At 40.0% G+C, this 21,658-nt stretch overlaps 1 protein-coding gene across 5 annotated transcripts in view; it reads left to right on the top strand.

Annotated features, from left to right (window-relative positions):
- The window catches only part of LOC132395734 (homeodomain-interacting protein kinase 1-like), a 107,792-nt gene that overhangs the window by 60,701 nt on the left and 25,433 nt on the right, over window positions 1–21,658 (top strand). For 3 of the 5 annotated variants that reach the window (XM_059972697.1, XM_059972695.1, XM_059972694.1), the window contains 6 exons: window positions 776–862; window positions 2,793–2,977; window positions 4,101–4,263; window positions 4,993–5,212; window positions 12,339–12,457; window positions 18,932–19,066. In XM_059972697.1, the coding sequence (XP_059828680.1) occupies window positions 776–862; window positions 2,793–2,977; window positions 4,101–4,263; window positions 4,993–5,212; window positions 12,339–12,457; window positions 18,932–19,066 (909 nt within the window). The remainder of the gene's footprint in view (window positions 1–775; window positions 863–2,792; window positions 2,978–4,100; window positions 4,264–4,992; window positions 5,213–12,338; window positions 12,458–18,931; window positions 19,067–21,658) is intronic. The other 2 variants (XM_059972699.1, XM_059972698.1) reach the window with 1 other exon arrangement.

The following is a 21,658-nucleotide window of genomic DNA, read 5'->3' as shown; positions in this document are numbered from 1 at the left end:
TTGTGTCATTGTAATTTTTTCCCTATATTTCTGCAACCTTCGTCGCCTGATATATTTTTGCCATTATATTACCTGGGTTTCATCATCTAAGTTACAGGGAAAGGTTGAACAAGTTAGGTCTTTATTCTTTGGAGCATAGAAGGTTCAGGGGGACTTGATAGAGGTATTTAATATTATGAGGGGGATAGGTAGAGTTGACGTGGATAGGCTTTTTCCATTGAGAGTAGGGGAGATTCAAGCAAGAGGACATGAGTTGAGAGTTAGGGGGCAAAAGTTTAAGGGTAACACGAGGGGGAATTTCTTTACTCAGAGAGTGGTAGCTGTGTGGAACGAGCTTCCAGTAGAAGTGGTAGAGGTAGGTTCGGCATTGTCATTTAAAGTAAAATTGGATAGGAAAATGGACAGGAAAGGAATAGAGGGTTATGGACTGAGTGTGGGTTAGTGGGACTAGGTGAGAGTAAGCGTTCGGCACTGACTAGAAGGGCCGAGATGGCTTGTTTCCATGTTGTAAGAGTTATATGGTTATATTATTTTGCTTGCTACTTCAATAACTTTCCCAAATTCACTTCAGTTCATTCCCAATGTACAAACATGATTGTATTTGGATTTTGTGGCCTCTGGGGAAGAAATAATTTGGCGATTGTCAACTCTAGAGCAGGAGTGACATTGTCTGGCACAAAGCACATACTTAATTGCCATATTTTACTGTACTTTAGCAAACTTCCATTACTTGTAAGTTTCTGTTTTAACTGGAGATGTGTTTTTTTCCATTTAGACACCAGAAGAACACGAGTTGGAGACGGGGATCAAATCAAAGGAAGCAAGGAAGTATATTTTCAACTGTTTGGATGATATGGCTCAGGTAAGGATGGAGTTTGAACGTGGCATGCTGCAAGGTGTAAAATATTAACTCAAAACTAATGCTAATTTGCAATTTGTTTGCCATTTAGAAAATATTGCACAAAGAAATTAGCTGTGTTTGTACATTGTCATAAAAGTTTTGAAATATTTCCTCGTCTTAATCTGATATCCACAAAGAATTTACTCAGTAACAAAATTTCTAATGCTGACAGCCAAGAGGAGCACTGAACTATGTTTTAATTCCTACCTAAAACTGATAGAACATAGACTTTTTTTTCATTCCAAAGCAAAATATTTTTGCTTTGTGTGGTGAGTATGAGGAGAGAGGAGAGAAAAGCATTGAAGGAATGTGGATGAACATGGTGTCCCAGACCCATGAAAGTCAATTGGACTGAGCTGTGGCTTTCCATCTGGACTCTTAGCAATTTACCCCATTATTACAATTTATTCTACATTCTGTTATCGTTTTACTGTTTACTACCTCAATGCAAAGCGAAATGAAATATTGATCTATATGAGCAGTATGCAAGAAGAGCTTTTTACTGTACAGTACATGTGTCAATAAGAAACCATCTACATAACATAAGAACATAAGAAATAGAAGCTGGATTCAGCCATCTGGTCCATTGAGCATGCTTCATCATCCAATAAGATTGTGGCTGATCTGGCCATGGACTCATCTCCACCTACCTGACTTTTCCTCATAACCCTTAATTCCCCTACTATGCAAATCTCTGTCTAACTTTGTCTTAAATATATTTACTGAGGTAGCCTCCACTGCTACATTAGGCAGATAATTCCACAGATTCACCATTCTGGGTAAAGCAATTCCTCCTCATCTCCATCCTAATTCTACTCCCTCAAATCTTGAGGCTCTGTACCCTAGTTCTAGTCTCACCTGCCAGGGAAAACAACTTTCCTGCCTCTATCTTGTCTATCCCTTTCATAATTTTATGTTTCTATAAGATCTCATCTTCTGAATTCCAGCAAGTACAAACCCATGTAACTTAATCTCTCCACAAAGTCTAACCCTTCATTTCTGGAATCAACTTTGCGCACTACCTCCAAAGCCAGTATATCCTTAAGTAAAGAGACCAGAACTGCACGGAGTACTCTAGGTGCCTCCTCACCAGTGCCTATACAGTTGCAGCATAACCTCCCTGCTCTTAAATTCAGTCCCTCTAGCAATGAAGGCCAACATTCCATTTGCCGCCTTGATAGCCTGCTGCACCTGCAAACCAACCTTTTGTGATTCATGCACATCCAAGTCCTTCTGCACATCAGCATGCTGCAATTTTCGGCCATTTAAATAATAGTCTGCTCTTTCATTTTTCCTTCCAGAGCGGATGACCTTGCATTTACAAACATTGTACTCCATTTGCCAGCCCCTTGCCCAGTCACCTAACCTATCCATATCTCTCTGCAGACTTTCTATATCTTCTGCATGATTTGCTCTTCCACTCAATTTAGTATCATCAGCAAACTTAGATGCACTACACTCGGTCCCCTCTTTCAGGTCGTTGATCCCCGCTTCTAGTTTGTTATTTCCAATTCGGCAGGAGCCCAGGTCAGGCTTTTCATCAGGAAAAGGCAAAAGACCAAAACCATGCCCTTCAGTTCCTAGTATAAGTGCAATTGCTTAGTTTTTTTGATTACTTCATCCTTTCCCTAAAATCCAGTCTGATTCTGAAACTTACTGTAATATTTGATAAAGTGGTATGTTTTGGACAAAGTGCTTTCGCTGCCCCAGAGAGTGACCTTTTTTACACCTATAACATTGCCTGCAAGTTATTTCGGGTCGGATTTAGTACTTAAGTGCCATAGTAACTTCGGATAAAAATGGATTAGGTTAGTTCAAGTAAGGATGAGTCCAGTATTGCTTTGTCTCTTAATGTAAATTCATTTATTTTTAATGATTTTTGTAATTTCAGGTGAACATGCCAAATGATTTGGAGGGAACAGACATGTTGGTTGAGAAGGCAGATCGGAGGGAATATATTGATTTGTTGAAGAAAATGTTGACAATAGATGCTGACAAGAGGATTAATCCGTTAAAAACCTTGAATCACCCATTTGTTACCATGACACATCTGCTTGACTTTCCTCATAGCAATCAGTAAGCTTTTAAAATTGTATAGTTTTGTGCATTAAAGTTCCTTTGAAGAAGATGTGGAAGCCATTATAATTGGGGCATTATACGACATTTTCAACCATTTCAACTACATCTGCAGAAAACCAGATGCATCTCTTAGCTACCTCTTGATCATTCTGTTGTACTCCTAATTTGCTTCCATTAATAATATTTACAACTTGTGTTATTCATGTTCTACTCATCCACCATCCCCATTCGTGGTAATCTGTATTGTCTAGGGAAATCAATGCTGCTTTTCACTTGTACTTTCTAGTCTCATTAATTCAGTTCTGATCCTGTTATCAGCGCTGATTAAATTTGGTCTTTTCATACCTAATTTTCTGGCTATGAGTAGTATATATTCCTTTAGTTCCATTGGCCCATTTTCTGGAAGTCGTTTTGATATTTCCTCTTCCATCCACCCCCTCCCCATCCCTTCCCAATTTGCCAATACACTACACCACATCCCTGAGATCTAATTCCATGCTGTCTGTCTTGTTTGATATTGTTCACAATAACCTCAACTGAGCTTTTGATTATTTCTCTCAATAATCCCTTTTATGCCAAATTTTAATGAATAATGTGAATTTTTCTTTGTAATTTTAAGGTTATTTAAATGGATGTTATTCCGCTCCTAGTTAAGGAACTGATGTTGTTGTAGAGTCATACTATGGATTCCAACATGTGGTTCAGTTTCCAAATACTTGCCTTAAAAAAAGCATGCAAGCAGTTCAAGTAGTTGTTTTAGTGCCCTGAGTCAATAGGCAGGGGAGTATTTTCTATTCTTTGATCATGAAGAATCAGTTAAGAGCAAAACATATTCAGCTAAATGTGGATTCTAAATAAAACCCAAATGTCATGCCATGAGATATTAATTTGTGCCCAGCAGATTAATCTTCCCAAGAGTCATCTGATATTTATTGAAAGAAAATGGTTGTCAGCTTAATTATTTTTATATATGTTTTTTCACTGAATTGTGATTCTTTTGCTACTTAACTGGAAAAGGTAAATACAGCATTTACAAAGGTGCTCAAGTTATTTAGCAGAAATGTGAATTGCCATGTTTATTTTTAAATCTTACCTTTTCATTGAATTGCTCATCTTACAGTGTGAAATCCTGCTTTCAAAACATGGAGATTTGCAAGCGGCGAGTCAACAACTATGAAACTGTAAACCAGAATAAAAGCCCATTTATTGCACATGTTGCACCAAACACAAGCACAAACTTGACAATGGCCTTCAACAACCAACTCAACACCATGCACAATCAGGTATGAACCAAATGGTTATCGTCACTTGTGTACCATACGGTATAACAGGATCATTGAAGGGATGGAAAGTTCTGTCAATTTTTCCCAATAAAATTAACTTAAGCACACATAATGTTGTTCCTGGTGTACAAGGCCGAGAAATATTATAGACATGGGCACACTCTGACATGGAACCGACAACTACACACAAGACTGGGGTCTGGGATCTCTTGGTTAATGGCAAAGATCCATGACATAAAAAAGGTTGGGAACCTCTGATCTAAAGAGTAATTAATAGAAGATAAAAGGAGAAGCTCTTTGCTGTAATAAGTAGATACTTTTTCTGACTTTAATCTTTATAACACAGAATGGAGTGCCTCTTAACATTGCAGAATTCATCAAATAATATCCACAGTTCTGAAACTACACCACAAGAAAAACGTTTGTATGCTTCCTTCAAAGAAAAGGAATCGTTAGGAACAATTTGAATTGCATCTTGCACTGTTTTGAATTTACATTATCAAATAACAATAGGAAAATATACAGTTGATTGCTTTGCACCATATTAAAAGGGCAATAATTTCACAGTTCGTTTCCTCCTTCAGGTTTATTATTGTCAATTAATTTTAAAAACAGTATTTGTATTTTGAAAACTTACATTTATTATTCTGTTACATCTTTAAAAGAAGCAATGGTTTGTATTCTTCATGTTGATGTACCTTTAATCATTGAAGTCTATAATTTCTTTAGGCCAACACCCTGGCTCCTACCTCCACAGCAGCAACACTTTCACTGTCCAGTACAGATGTATCTCTGCTTAATTATCAATCTGCACTCTACCAGCCTCCAGCAGCACCTGTGGCGGGTGTTGCACAAGCAAGCATGCCACTGCAGGCTGGAACAACACAACTGTGTGCACAGGCTGACCCTTTCCAGCAAGCCCTCATTGTGTGTCCACCTGCATTTCAAGGTAAGTGACTCCTTTCAGTCTCTTCTGAACAAACAAGAAACTTATGAAACTTTGTTTTCTGTTTTCTTGTGCTTTATTTGCTTGTTTCATATTTGATCCTATGTTTAATGTTTTCCTGCATTCTGTCACAATTCTTCTCAATCAGATACCATCTTAAAATTTTAGTTTCAAACTCAGCATTAGTCCTTATGAAGCAACATTTCCCATGATATTCCAACCTGAGTTACTTTAAAAGTCGCTTTCTGTTTCAAAGCCAGTTTGCTTTCCATTCTGGTACTTGTATCAATTGTTCTGATTAGGGCTGCTGAGTGATTTAGGAAAAATTAAACCCAAGTTATTTTGTTTAATTGCACACAATTTATATTTTTTGAACTGAGCCTAATTAACTTTTAAATGGCTATGTCTTATTTTCTTAATCGGGTATTTCTGTATGTTTAACATATTTGATAGTGGAGAACATAGCATAAGCTTGCTGTTAGACCTATCAAAATACTTTCATCTTTACCAGCCTTGTGCAGTGGTTTTACTCTCATTCCCAATACCCATTTCCCCAGCACAGTAGCTTAGCAGTTAGCGCAATTGCTTTACAATGCCAGTGATTACTGAGCAGGGTTTTGTTTCTGCAGCTGTCTGCAAGGAGTTTGTACTTTCTCTCTGTGACTGTGTGAATTTTTTCCCACATTTTAAGACTTGGGGTTAGTAAGTTGAGAGCCAGGGGCATGGTGGCACTTTCAGGCTTCCCCAGTATAATCCTCACTGATTTCATGCAAGCAACACATTTCACTGCATGTTTCGAAGTGCATGTCAGAAATAAAGCTAATCTTTAATTTCAGTGATTTGTAGAAGGACAACTCAGTCTCTCTGAACACTAACAACTTCCAGTGACTTCCCGATTTAAATATACAGTTGCAAAAAAGTTTAGTCAACCCTTTGCAATTACCTGATTTTCTGCATGAATTATTCATAAAATGTGGTCTGAATTTCATCCCAGTCACAATAATAGACAAACACAACCTGCCTAAACTAATAATACAACCCTTGTATTTAATAACTGGTAGAACATCCTGTAGCAGCAATAACCTTCACCAACCATTTCCTGCAGCTGCTGATCAGACTTGCACAATGGCAAGGAGGAATTTTAGATCATACAAAACTGTTCCATTCATCAATATTTCTGGGATATCTTGCATGAATAGCTCTCTTCAGGTCATGCTGCAATATCTCATAGAAACATAGAAAACCTACAGTGAAATACAGGCCCTTCAGCCCACAAAGCTGTTCTGAACATGTCCTTACCTTAGAACTACCTAGGCTTACCCATAGCCGTCTATTTTTCTAAGCTCCACGTACCTATCCAGCAGTCTCTTAAAAGACCCTATTGTTTCCGCCTCTACCACCGCCACCAGCAGCCCATTCCATGCACTCACCACTCTCTGCGTTTTAAAAAAAAAACAACTTACCCTGACATCTCCTCTGTACCTACTTCCAAGCACCTTAAAACTATACCCTCTTGTGCTAGTCATTTCAGCCCTGGCAAAAAGCCTCTGACTATCCAGTGCCTTTCATTATCTTGTACACCTCTATCAGGTCACCGCTCGTCCTCTGTCGCTCCAAGGAGAAAAGGCCGAGTTCACTCAACCTGTTCTCATAAGGCATGCTTCCCAATCTAGGCAACATTCTTGTAAATGTCCTCTGCACCCTTTCTATGCTTTCCACATCCTTCCTGTAGTGAGACGACCAGAATTGAGCACAGTATTTCACGTGGTGTCTGCCCTGGGTCTTACTAGTAATGCTATATTCTGCCATCATATTTGACCTACCAAAACAAACCACCACACACTTATCTAGGTTGAACTCCATCTGCCACTTCTCAACCCAGTTTTGCATCCTATCAATGTCCCGCTGTAACCTCTGACAACCCTCCACACTATCCAGAACCCCCCCAACCTTAGTGCCATCAGCAAATTTACTAACCTATCCCTCCACTTCCTCATTCAGGTTATTTATAAAAATCGTGAAGAGTAGGGGTCCTAGAACAGATCCCTGAGGTACACCGCTGGTCACTGACCTCCATGTAGACTATAACCCATCTATAGCCAGTCTTTGCCTTCTGTGGGCAAGCCAGTTCTGGATTCACAAAGCAATGTCCCCTCGGATCCCAAGCCTTCTTACTTTCTCAGTAAGCCTTGCAATGAGTACCTTATCAAATGCCTTGCTGAAATCCATATACACTACATCTACAGCTCTACCTTCATCAGTGTGTCTAATCACATCCTGAAAAATTCAGTCAGGCTCATAAGGCACAACCTGCCTTTGACAAAGCCATGCTGACTATTCCTAATCATATTATGCCTCTCCAAATGTTCATAAATCCTGCCTCTTAGGATCTTCTCCATCAACTTATCAACCACTGAAGTAAGACTCACTGGTCTATAATTTCCTGGGCTATCTCTACTCCCTTTCTTGAATAAGGAAACAACATCCACAACCCTCCAATCCTCTGGAACCTCTCCTGTCCTCATTGTTGATGCAAAGATAATTGCCAGAGGCTCAGCAATCTTTTCCCTCGCTTTCCACAGTAGCCTAGGATGCATCCTGTCCGGTCCCAGTGATTTCCAGAAGCTCCAGCACATCCTCTTTCTTAATATCTACATGCTCAAGCTTTTCAGTCCACTGCAAGTCATTCTACAATCAGCAAGATCCTTTTCTGTAGTGAATACTGAAGCAAAGTATTCATTAAGTACCCTCTGCTATCTGCTCTGGTTCCAGTTTCATACACATGGTCTGAATTGGGTGAAAGTCTGGACCTGACTTGGCTTTTCCATACCATGAATTTTCTTCTTAAACTATTCTGTTGTTGATTTACTCTTGTGTTTTGGATTATTGTCTTGTTGCATCATTCAACTTCTATTAAGCTTCAGGTAATGAACCCTGATATTCTCCTGAAAATGTCTTGATAGAATTTTGAATTTGTTGTTCCCTCAATGATTGCAAGCTGTCCAGGCCTTGAGACAGCAAAGCGGCCACAAACCATGATGTTCCTTCTAGCGTGCCTCATAGTTGGGATGAGGTGTTGGGTGTGTAGTGCTCTTTTTCCTCCAAACTTAGTGGTGTGTATTTCTGCCAGAAAGATCAATATTTATCTCATCTGTCCACAGAACATTGACCCAGAAGCCATTTGGAACACCCAAGTACTCTCTTGTAAATTTGAAACGTTCAGCAATTTTTTTTTGGAGAGCAGAGGTGTCCTTCCATGAACACCATTCTTTTTCATATTTTTTGTATAGTGGATATGTGAACAGAGGCTTTAGCAAATTCTAGATTTCTGCAAGCTTTTTGCTATTACCCTTGTTATTTTTCACCTCCTTGAGCATTGAATGTTGTGCTTTTGGTGTGGTCTTTGAAGGATGAGGGAGAGTAGCAGAAGTACTGAGTTTCTCCATTTGTGGACAGTTTCTCTTACTGGGGACTGATTAACACTCAGGTTTTTCAGATTGTTTTTGTAGTCTTTTCCAGCTTGATGGACCTCTATAATTCTTCTTCCTCCAATGTCCCCGAAAGTTGTTTTGATGGAGGCATATGATGCACATTAACAGATCTTTCTTGAGAAGAGCAGGCCCTGTCAGTAACCTGACTTTGTGTCTTTTTATCGGGCAGGGCACCTCTAAACGCACACCTGCAATCTTATCTCATTGACCAGAACACCTGACTCCAAATTTTTTAAGCAGGCATTACCCCAGAGGTTCACATACTATTTTTGTATCTGGACTGATTGCTTAAATGGTATACTCATTATTGACGAGAAGTAGTACAATTGTTCGTGTGTTATTACTTTTGGCAAATTGTGCTTGTCTATTATGGTAATTTAGATGAAGATCAGACCACGTTTTATGAGTAATTAATGCAGAAAAGCATGTAATTGCAAAGGGTACACAAATGTTTTCTTGCAACTGTACTTCCAAGTGGATGACCTCATTTTCAGTATTGTTTCATCTGTTGTGTCTTGGCCTATTTTCTTTGGAGACTCCATACAACCTCATCACAGCCTGGAATTTGTGGATATATTGTAATTGGTCTCTTCAAACAAGTCATTGATGCTGAATACAACACAAGGAGCCTCAGCACTGATACCTGGAACACCCTACTAGTCAGAGCCTCCCAACTTTTAAATGACTTGTTTATTGTCCGCTAACAATTTTATTGCCACAATCTAATCTTCTAGCAGACGTTTACGATGAAGTTACTGGGTTAGTGGAGGTTTGACATCACAAGAATGGCTATTAGTTGAACCTTTTACTTTATTATATGTCCAGGTACCACTTAAGTAGGCAGAGGGGGTTGTGTGGCCCTGTGTATAAGAAATAATTAATGATGAGAAAGGGATGACATAGAGACTACACCTTTTGATCTTTTGGGTTAAGTTAAATGTCAAGGGTAAAAGGAGCCTCATGGCAGTTGGACATGTGGATTACAAACTGCAGCAGGAGATAGAAAAGGTGTGTCAGAAGGGCAATGTCATGATAATCGTTGGGCATTTTAACATGAAAATGGATTGTAGAAACCAGGCCATGACTGGACCTCAAGAGAGAATTTGTAGAATCTCCAAGGGGTGGCTTTTTAGAACAGGTTGTTGTTGAGCCCACTAGGGGATTGGCTGTGCTGGATTGGGTGTTGTGCAATGATCCCGAGGTGGCGAGAGCTTATGGTTAAGGAAACCTTACGGAACAAAGATCACAATATGATAGAGTTCACTTTGAAATTTGAGAAGGAGAAACTAAATTCCAATGTGTCAGTATTTCAGTGGAATAAAGGAAATTACAATGGCATGAGAGGGGAACTGGTCAAGGTTGACTGAAGAGAGATAATAGCAGGAAGTACAGCAGAGCAGCAATGGTTGGAGTTTCTGCAAAAAAATGAGCTAAGTGCGAGACCAATATATTCCAAATAAGACATTTTAAAATGGGAGAAGGACACTACTGTGGCTGACAAGTGAAGTCAGAATCGAAGTAAAAGCAAAAGAGAGGGCATACAAGGAAGTCACAGCTAGTGGGAAGATAGAAAATTGGGAAGCTATTATAAACTTGCAGAAGGAAATTAAGAAGGTCATTAGGAAAGTAAAGATGAATTATGAAAGGAAGCTGGAGACTAATATCAAAGAAGATACTAAAAGCTTTAAGTATATGAAGGGTAAAGGAGTTGAAGCTAGATAAAGGACCAATAGGAAATTACGCTGGAGATATTGTAATCAGAGATGGCAGAGGAACTGAATGTGTATTTTGCATGTCTTCACAGTGGAAGACACCTGCAGTACACCGGACATTCAGGAGTGTCAGGTACAGTGAAAATTATGACTGAGAAGGTGCTCAGGAAGCTTAATGGCCTGGGGGTGGATAAAGCTCCTGGACCTAATGGAATGCACTCTTGAGTTCTGAAGGAAGTAGCTGAAGAGATTGTGGAGGCATTAACAGTGATCTTTCAAGAATCGATAGATTCGGGCAATGTATCAGATAACTAGAAATTTGCAAATATTACTCCACTATTTAAGAAGGGTGGGAGGCAGCAGAAAGGAAACAAACCTGCTAGCCTAACATCAGTGGTTGGGAAGTTGTTGGAATTGAATGTTAGGGGAGAGATTACAGGAGACCTGGAGGCACATGACAAGATAGGCCAAAGCCAGCATGGTTTCCTGAAAGGAAAATCCTACCTGAAAAACCTACTGAAATTCTTTGAGGAAGTTACCAGCAGGGTGGACAAAGGAGATGCAATAGACATGGTGTACTTGGATTTTCAGAAGGCCTTTGACAAGGTGCCACACATGAGGCTGCTTAACAAGATAAGAACACAAGGAATTACAGGGGAGTTACTAGCATGGGTGGAGCATTGGCTGATTGGCAGAAAACAGAATGGGAATAAAGGGACCCTGTTCTGGCTGGCTGCCAGTTACCAGTGGAGTTCCACAGGGGTCAGTGTTGAGACTGCTGCTTTTTATGATGTATGTCAATGATTTGGACTATGGGATTAACAAATTTAGGGTTAAATCTGCTGATGATACAAAGATGGGTGGAGGAGCGGGTGGTGTTGAGGAAACTGAGGGCCTGCAGAGAGACTTAGATAGCTTAGGGGAATGGGCAAAAAAGTGGCAAATGAAATACAATGTTGGAAGTGTATGGTCATGCACTTTGATGGAAGAAATGAACAGGCAGACTAATATTTAGATGGGGAGAGAATTCAAAGTGCAGAGATGCAAGGGGACTTGGGAGTTCTTGTGTAGGATACCCTAAAAGTTAACCTCCAGCTTGAGTTGGTGGTGAAGAAGGCGAATGCAATGTTGTCATTCATTTCTAGAGGTATAGAATGTAAGAGCAGGGATGGGATGTTGAGGCTTCATAAGGCACTTGAGAGACCACACTGGGAGTATTGTATGCAGATTTGTGCTTATTTTAGAAACAATATACTGACATTGGAGAGGGTTCAGAGAAGATTCACAAGAATGATTCCAGGATTGAAAGGGTTACCGTATGAGGAACGTCTGGCAACTCTTGGGCTGTATTACCTGGAGTTCAGGGGAATGAGGGGGCACCTCAGAGAAACAGGAGGCCAAGTCATTGGGTGCATTTAAGGCAGAGATAGATTTGTTCTTGATTAGCCAGGGCATCAAAGGGAATGGGGAGAAGGCAGGGGAGTGGGGCTGACTGGAAGAATTGGATCAGCCTCTGATTGAATGGTGGAGCAGACTCAACGGGCTGAATGGCCTACTTCTGTTCCTATATGTTATGGTCTTAATTATAGATGCTAGCATTTTTCCTGTTATGAAGTGAGTCTCTGGTCTATAGTTCCCTCTTTACTCTGATGAACAGATTTCAACAGCTTGAATACTATAATTTAGATTTGAGATTTGTAAGTATGTAACAGTGGTTTGCAAAGAGTTGCATCCTTTCATTTGGTTTGAGACCCAGGTTTGATTCTTCAATGGAACATCAATAATCAGCTGTGTTCTGGCACTTAGTAAGACCTCTGAGAAGTACCCGGTTAAAGTACCAATATAAAATTGTTGATTCTTAACAGCCTATTGCCACAAGCCAAAATTTGAAATGACCTGAAAACATTATGCTCTTTGTATTGATAGGGCTACAAGCATCTGCAAAACATTCTGGGTTTTCTGTTCGAGTCGAAAATGCAGTGCCTGTGGTACCACAGGCACCAGCTGCACAGTCAATTCAAATTCAGCCAGGTGTTCTTGCTCAGGTAAGTGGTTGACTAGTTTATTTTAATTGCAGTTTTCTTCAATTTCCTGTGCTTCTGCCCTTGGAAGGTGGGCCCAACAGGCACAGGTATCTCATGCATTGATAATCTGGCATCAGCAGCTGGTATAAACAGGACCAAGTAGTGCAGGCACAAGAGATTGTAGATACTAAAATCTGGAACAAAAATGTACTGCCCAAAGAACCCTTTGGGGCTAGAAAAGGGATGGTTGACATTGTATATCAAGATGCTGGATTAGGGGTGGGAACAATGAGAAAAAAGTCATCATATAAAAGTGAGGAGTAAAGGGAGGTAGGTGGAACTAGATGACTGGAAGAATGAAGGGCCAATGGAAGCAAGGAGAATAGGAAAGATGAATCAAGGTAGAACAAACTGGGGTTGGTAGTTGTATGGTAGATGGGACCAGTCTTGGTTATAAGGGAAGGTTGGATAAGGTGGGCAAGGGAAGGGAACTTGGTTGGGCTGGTGGGAGTGGGAAAGTAACACAAATGTGGGTTACTTGAAATTGTAAAATTCAGTGATCGTGTTAATGAATGGTAGATGACTTAAGCAGAATGTGAGGAGCTGATCTCTTGGCTTGCATTTGTCCTCACTGTTGGTCAAGAAAGGTTCTAAGTATAAGCTGGGAAATTGCAGGCTTGTGATTCTGATGTCATTCATGGGTAAATTATCAGAGGGTATTCTAAGGGACAGGATATTTGGATAGAGGGGGCCTGAAAGGATAGTTATCTTGGCTTTTTGTGTGGTAGGTTGTGTCCAACCAAACTTTTGAGTTTTTCAAGGAGATTATGGGGAAGGTTAAAAGGAAGGTGATGGATGTTGTCTGCAGTCTACAGGGACTTTAGCAAGGCCTCTGAGAAAGTACTGCATGGAAGGATAATTCAGAAGGTTAAGTCACTTGATACCTAGAATGAAATAATAAATTGGATTCAGCTTTGGTGTAGCAGAAGTAGTTAGAGGTTGGTAGTAAATGGTTGCATCTGACTGGAGGCCTGTGACTAGCAGTGTGTCTCAGTGATCAGGGTCCCATCTGTTAGTTTAGATGATAATGTGGTACACTGGATCAGCAAATTCACGGATGCCACCAAGAATGGGGACATAGTGGACAGCAACGAAGGCTCTCAAAGCTTGCAGTGTGATTTAAACCAGCATTAAAAAATGGGTGGAAAAAAGCCAGATAGAATTTAATGTAGTCAAGTGTGAGATGTTGCACTTTCACAGAACAAACCAGGGTAGGACTTGGTAAACAGTGGGGCAAGAAGGTATGCAGCAGAACAAAGGGATCTGGGAATACAGATCCATTATTCCATGAAAGTGATAGGTAGATAGGGTTGTAAAGAAATCTTTTGGCACATTGCCCTTCGTATCTCGGAGCACTGAGTCCTGGAGTTGGGATGTTACATTGAAGTTGCATAAAGTATCGTTGAGGTGAATTTTGAATATCGTGCAGTTCTGGTCACCTGCCTACAGAAAAGATATCAATAGGCCTGAAAGAGTGCAGAGAAAATTTATAAGGATGTTGCTGTGATATGGCGACCCGAATATGGGGAAAGGTAACATAGAAACATAGAAAACCCACAGCACAATACAGGCCCTTTGGCTCACAAAGCTCTGCCGAACATGTCCTTCCCTTAGAACTGTCTAGGTTTACCCCTGACATCTCTTCTGTACCTTCTTCCAAGCATCTTAAAACTATGCCCTCTTGTGCTAGCCATTTCAGCCCTGGGAAAAAGCCTTTGACTGTCCCACGATCAATGCCTCTCATTATCTTGTACACCTCTGTCAGGTCACCTCTCGTCCTCCATCACTCCAAGGTGAAAGGGCTGAGTTCACTCAATCTATTCTAAGGCAACATCTTTGTAAATCTCCTCTGCACCCTTTCCATGGTTTCCATATCCTTCCTGTAGTGAGGTGACCAGAATTGAGCACAGTACTCCCATGTGTGGTCTGACCAGGGTCCTATATAGCTGCAACATTACCTCTTGGCTCTTAAATTCAATCCCATGGTTGATGAAGGCCAATGCACCTTATGTCTTCTTAACCACAGAGTCAAACTGCTTAGCAGCTTTGAGTGTCCTATGGACTTGGACCCCAAGATCCCTCTGGCCCTCCACACTGCCAAGAGTCCTACCATTAATGCTATATTTTGCCATCATATTTGATTTTCCAAAATGAACCACGTCACAGTTATCTGCGTTGAACTTCATCTGCCAGTTCTTAGCCCAGTCTTGCGTCCTATCAGTGCATCCTGCATCTTCTGACAGCCCTCCTCACTATCCACAAAACCCTGCTGTGTCATCAGCGAATTTATTAACCCATCCCTCTACTTCCTCATCCAGGTCATCTATAGAAATCAAGGTCCCAGAACTGGTCCCTGAGACACACCACTGGTCACCAACCTTCATGCAGATTATGACTCATCTACAACCACTCTTTGCCTTCTGTGGGCAAGCCAGTTAGCCCCTTGGATCGCATGCCTCCTTACTTTCTCAGTAAGCCTTGCATGAGGTACCTTATCAAATGCCTTGCTGAAATCCATATACACTACATCTACTGCTCTACCTTCATCAATGTGTTTAGTCACATCCTCAAAAAATTCAATCAGGCTCGTAAGACATGACCTGCCTTTGACAAAGCCATGCTAACCGTACCTAGTCATATTATGTCTCTCCAAATGTTCAAAAATCCTGCCTCTCAGGATCTTTTCCATCAACTTACCAACCACTGAAGTAAGACTCACTGGTCTGTAATTTCCTGGGCTATCTCTACTCCCTTTCTTTAATAAGGGAACAACATCCACAACCCTCCAATCCTCTGGAACCTCTCCTGTCCTCACTGATGATGCAAAGATCATCACCAGAGGCTCAGCAATCTCCCCCCTCACATTCCACAGTAGCCTGGGATACTTCCTGTCTGGTCCCAGTGATTTCTAGAAGCTCCAGCACATCCTCTTCCTTAATATCTACATGTTCAAACTTTTCAGTCCACTGCATGTCATCCCTACAATAGGCAAGATCCTTTTCCGTAGTGAATACTGATGCAAAGTATACATTAAGCACCTCTGCTATCTGCTCTGGTTCCCTACACACTTTTGCACTATCACGCTTGATTGATCCTCTTCTCTCATATCTTATCTTCTTGCTCTTCACGTACTTGTAGAATTCCTTAGGGTTTTCCTTAATCCTGTCCGCCAATGCCTTTTCATGTTCTCATGGCCCTTTCTGGCTCTCCATATTTCATTTTTAAGCTCCTTCCTGCTAGCATAATCTTCTAGATCTCTATCATTACCTAGTGTTTTGAACTTTTCATAAGCTGTTCTTCTTGACTTAACATGGTTCCTGTACCCTACCATCCTTTCCCTGTCTCATTGGAACATACCTTTACAGAACCCCACGCAAATATCCCCTGAACATTTGCCACATTTCTTCTGTACGTTTCATTGAGAACATCTGATAGCCTCATATTTCCCCTTTCTCCAGTTAAACGTTTCCCTAATTTATCTGTTCCTATCCCTCTCCAGTGCTATGGTAAAGGAGATAGAATTGTGAACACTTTCTCCAAAATGCTCTCCCATTCAGAGACCTGACACCTGACCAGGTCCATTTCCCAATACCAGATCAAGTACAGCCGCTCTTCTTGTAGACTTATCTACATATTGTATCAAGAAACCTTCCTGAACACATCAAACTAACTCCACCCCATCTAAACCCCTCACTCTGGGGAGATGCCAATCAATGTTTGGGAAATTAAAATCTCCCACCACAACAATCCTGTTATTATTACAACTTTGCAGAATCTGTCTCCCTATCTGCTCCTTGATGTCCCTGTTACTATTGGGTGGTCTATAATAAAGCACCCAGTAGAGTGATTGACCCCTTCCTATTCCTAACTTCCTCCCACACAGACTCTTAGACAACCCCTCCATGACTTCCTCCTTTTCTGCAGCCATGACACTATCCCTGATCAGCAGTGCCATGCCCCCGCCTCTTGCCTCCCTCCCTGTCCTTTCTGAAACATCTGAAGCCTGGCACTTGAAGTAGTAATTCCTGTCCCTGCACCATCCAAGTCTTTGTAATGGCCACAACATCATAGCTCCAATCATAGGTTGAATAAGTTAAGATTTTATTCTCTGGAGCATAGGAGAATAAAGGGAGATATTAGAGGCATACAAAATTGAGGGTTGTATAAAGGGTAAACGTGTACAGGCTTCATCCTCTGAGGTTGGGTGAGACTGGAATGAGAGTTGATAGGTTTAGGGTGGAAGGTGAAATATTTAAGGGGAATCTGAGGGAGAACTTAGTTAATCAGAAGATGGTGCAAGTGTGGAACAAGCTCCTAGCAGAAATGATACTTGCAGGTTCAAGTGCAGCATAACAGAGGTTTGGAAAGGTATATGAATGAGAGGTGTATGGAAAGCTAGGGTCTGGGTGCAAGACCATGGGACTAGACGGAAAAGCAGGCTGGGTCAGACCAGATGTGCTGAATGGCCTGTTTCTGTGCAAAGTGCTCCGTGACTCCTGTGATTAAGTCAGTGAAGGACAGAAAGAGTGACAGTGCAGTTGCTTTACAAAATGACCACTTAGTCTACACTTGGCAAAACTTGGAAACAATGCATGTTCCCTGTTGTTGCTGGATCAGTAGTACAAATTGATGTTATCTAGATCATATCGGAGTAGTTTCTCAATACAATTTAACACTTAAAATGACAATTTTCCCTGTAAATATTGCCTAAGGAACCTTATGTCAGAGGAAATATTGATAACAGATTGTTAATTTTGTTCTTAAATAAGTGTGTGGTTTTTATTTTCTGTTTGGTTTTCTGGCTGTCAACAATCTCCGATCAGACGCCAGCTGAAATTAACTCTGTAGTAATCAGTAATATGACCTGGTTCTGTGGATTGCTGTCATTAGCAAAATACTTGGTTAAATTTGGTGAATTTGTTCAACAGTTAAGGGAAGGCAGGACTGAAATAGATTCAGTAGTGTTCATATTTGTATATTAATTTTGTTTGGAAGAATTTTAGGTAATTGAAATCTATAATAAAAATAGAAAATACTGCAAATGCCCAGTAGGTCTGGGCACATTTGCAGAGAGGTTACATTTCAGTGATTTATTTTTTGGTTGCTTAGGTAATTCAGTTACACAATTTATAGAACTAATTGTAATACAGTTTTGAAGGCTGTAGCAGCTTTATAACCATTTTATAAATTTTAAAATTGTTTTGACCTGCTGAAGCTAGTCGATTCATTGCAAATCCACATGCGAGTTATATTTCGTGTTGCTGGAATTTCTTTGCAAAAATGTGAAAGAAAGTATTGTGATTTATGAAATGTAAATAAAATATTCCTAATGTAGCTTTAAAACCTCAGAAGAGGGAACTCTTCCAAAAACATTCTTATTCTAATCTCATCAAAATATTTTGGTACTTTGGAGAATGCTAAACGCTGTTTTGATACCTTGTTTTAATTGTGATTTTGCTTTACTTCCACAATGGTGTATTTTTTGTGTACTTGTAATTTTTAAAGCAGTTTTGAGCCAATAAGCATAAATGCTGTATCAGAATTTTATTGAGTCCACATTGCTTTTCTTAAGTATTGAAATTACTATGAAGGCATCTAGTTATGCAAGCCAGTGGTCTCAACTTGAAATTATGTATAGTTGTCGAAGTACGTAGTTGTACCACAGGTATTGGATGATTGTTTGAAGTTGTTCACATACAGTTGTGTTTGGCTCTACCTGGATACTATTCCACAATTTGGGGATCATTGTTTATGTAATAATTCAGTCATGCAAATCAAATTTACTGAGAATTGTAAACATATGTTTTGGTCACAATTATTATAATCACTAGGGAATCTCTTGTTAGTTAATGATTTTTTTCTTTTCTGTCTAGGGTTATGACAATTTGGAAAAAAATAACTCCTTCCTTTTTCACAGTGTGGAAAGTGTAATTTTGAAATATTAAGTGAACCTTTTATAGCTTTGTTGTTAGAGGATAGAAATGTTTATCTCTTAATCCATGACTGTCTTGGTTTCATAATGTTGTTCCCTGGTAAATCCTACTGTAAAATCAGAAACTGAAATAATTTTGTTTGTAATAATCCAGATGCGACCTTGTTTTATTTTTAAAGCTATGATGGGATCTTTTTTTCCTGTTTACACAGTTGGCAGCGTTCCTTCTTGTATGCCCTAACTTGTATGCAAGTTACATGGGATAAGTAACTGAGTTGATAGTCTTTTCTTTTCTAGAGCTGATCAACCTACAAAATATGAATGGGGGGTGGGGGTAAGAGACAGTTTTGTAATCCAAGTCTCAATTCCGATTTCACTCGTATACTTCAGTTGTTTTGCAAAGGCTTAGCCTCAAATATCATACTATCCAGGGCATCAAGGAGGGGCGCTGCACTTTTGAGAACTAATGAACCATATAACTAACTCCCACCCCACCATTACAGGGCAGCTGCACACCGCTGATGGTGGCCACTCTACATCCTCACGTTGCCACTGTTGCTCCGCAGTACGCGGTCCCTTTTACCTTGAACTGCGCAGCCGGCCGGCCTGCGCTGGTCGATCAGACGACCACAGTACTGGTAAATGCTCCCACTTGGTGTGATTCTATGCACTAACAGATGCTCCTCTGAGGCTGCTGCAGGGGAACAGAAGCATGTATCATCGTGTGCCGGCTTACATATTTTCACGTCATTGGACGTTTCCTCTGTTTTACATTCCTGAACGATCTGAATGACAAAACAAGTTGTACTTCAGGCCAAAGCACTCAGCATTTCTAAAAGGCTCGTATTCTGGTAACTTATTTACTAATGACAAATATAGAAATGTACTTTCAGTATTGATTAACTGTTTGTTTCATTTAATAAATTATCATCCGGAACATCATAAGGTGGTCTGAGAATTTATCTGCCTGCAGAGTAATTATGTGAAAAATTAAAGGTAGGTGCCAGATCCAGATATCTTCATCCACTTCAAACCAGTCTAAATTGATCAAAGTTCTGCTGCAGAATGTGGAAGGAAGGAAGTAAATGATAATGCTCTGTACAAATCCTTTTGGAGAAGATTAGTGATATTTAATAGGTGAAGCTGGGCAATTTTAGTGATAGGTGGTATTTCTCTTCCACTTTCCACAGAGCTCTAAGCCAATGGGGGAAATGATGGCAGGAGTAAGGAAGGAATAAAATGTGCAATTAGATGACTGATGGGATAGAGTATTATTTTTGATGTAGACCAGTGGGACTAAATGGTTAATCTTTTCAGTCACTGAGGTGAAAATAAGCTGTTTTATAACACCAGAGTTGCTCTAAATAGTTCAAATTTGGTTGCTGAGAGTGAGTTTTGAGTAGGGAACAAAGGTGATGTTTTGAGTCTTGGATTTAGGTAATGGTATTTTCTGTTTATTTAACATTGGATATCAGTCAGACATGCTGTCTGTCAATTTAAAGACACCAATTATATATGGTGGAAGTAAGATTTTTTTAAAAAAATTCTTGCTAAATACCATTATATGGCAGACTGCCACCCTGATGGAAGCTAATCAATTATGAGTAAATATTAGTGTATCGGGAAACCCATCACTTTAAATTTTATTTTGCTTTTGGGATGAATAGCTGGAAAATTGGTCTTTAAAGATTGAGTTTTATAATGCATTCAGGCAGGAAGCTTTATTTGTTACTTTTTTTCAGAGGCATATTTACATTTTAGTGATATATATTAACAGGTATATGTGAAGTTGTAATCAGAAATGTAGTTGGATGTTAGACAGGTAAAGATGGAATTTGATATTGTATGCGGTAAAGTGGCTCAAGTCATTGAATCTGATGTCTCCAGATACAGAAAAGCAGTATTTTAAATGAGTCAATAAATTTAAACAAATACATAACCTGTACGATATTATACTAAACAAATTAAGCTAGTAATTATTTGTCCAACTAAATTAATCCCTCTTTACTCCATGAAGTCCATATCCCAAATGAGAAAATCTGCAGATGTTGGAAATCCAAGCAACACACACAAAATGCTGGAGGAACTCTACAGGCCAGGCAGCATCTATGGAAAAGAGTACAGGCTGAGACCCTTCACCAGGACAAAGTCCATATCCCTCCATTACTTGCATATTTATGTGCCCATTTAAGAGGCTCTTAAATACCTTCATGGTATTTGTCTTCACTGCAATCCCTGTCAGCCCACTCCAGCACCCGTCCTTTGGGGAGGGGGTATGAGGAGAGACTTGGTGAAATCGGGAATGAAGTTCTCCCAGCAGCTCTCCTTTGAACTTGCCCCATCTTACCTTAAATCATGCTATCTAATGTTAGACATTTTAACCTTGGGAGAAAAAGATGCTGGTTGTCTATCAGAAGACCATATGATGTAGGAGCATTTGGCCCATCAAGTATGCTTTGCCATTTCATCATGGCTGAACCAGTTTTCCTTTCAGCCTCATTCGCTTGCCATCTTGTATCCCTTCATACCCTGACCAATCAAGAATCTATCAATCTCCACCTTAAATTTACGTAAAGACTTGACCTCCACAGCTGCCTGTGGCAACGAATTCCACAAATTCACCACTCTCTGGCTAAAGCAATTCCTTCTCATCTCCAATCAAAACTTTCTGATTTTTGAATTGAGTACATTGATTTAATAAAGGAAACCATTCCATATGTCTTAATTACCACCAGCCTATCAACCTGTGCATCCACTTTCATGGATCTTTGGACTTGGACCTTAAGATCTCTGTACATCAATGTTGTTAAGGGTCCTGCCATTAACTCTTGTATTTCCCCATTGCATTTGATTTGCCAAAGTGCAGCACTTGCCCAGATTAAACTTCACAACACTACCAGTCTTGTAATCTACATACTTGTTAACCCATCCTATCATGTTATTCAGGTTATTAAGGTGTATATCACGAACAGCATAGGTCCAGTATTGATCCCTGTGCAACACCACTAACCATGGACCTCCAGCCAGAGTAGGTCCCATTGACAACTGCCCTCTACTTTCTATTGAGAGGCCAATTCTGAATGCATACACCAAAGTCACTGGATCTTATCCATCTCAATCTTCTGGTGAGCTCACTGTGAGGGACTTTGCCAAATACCTTGCTAAAATACATGACCCTCATCAATCACCCTAATCAACGACTCAAAATTCAGTTCGGTAAGAATTGATAT

Source organism: Hypanus sabinus, chromosome 6, assembly GCF_030144855.1.
Source record: "Hypanus sabinus isolate sHypSab1 chromosome 6, sHypSab1.hap1, whole genome shotgun sequence".
NCBI lineage: Eukaryota > Metazoa > Chordata > Chondrichthyes > Myliobatiformes > Dasyatidae > Hypanus > Hypanus sabinus.
The sequence above is the reverse complement of the archived record's forward strand: the minus strand, read 5'-3'. Positions and strand labels throughout refer to the sequence as shown.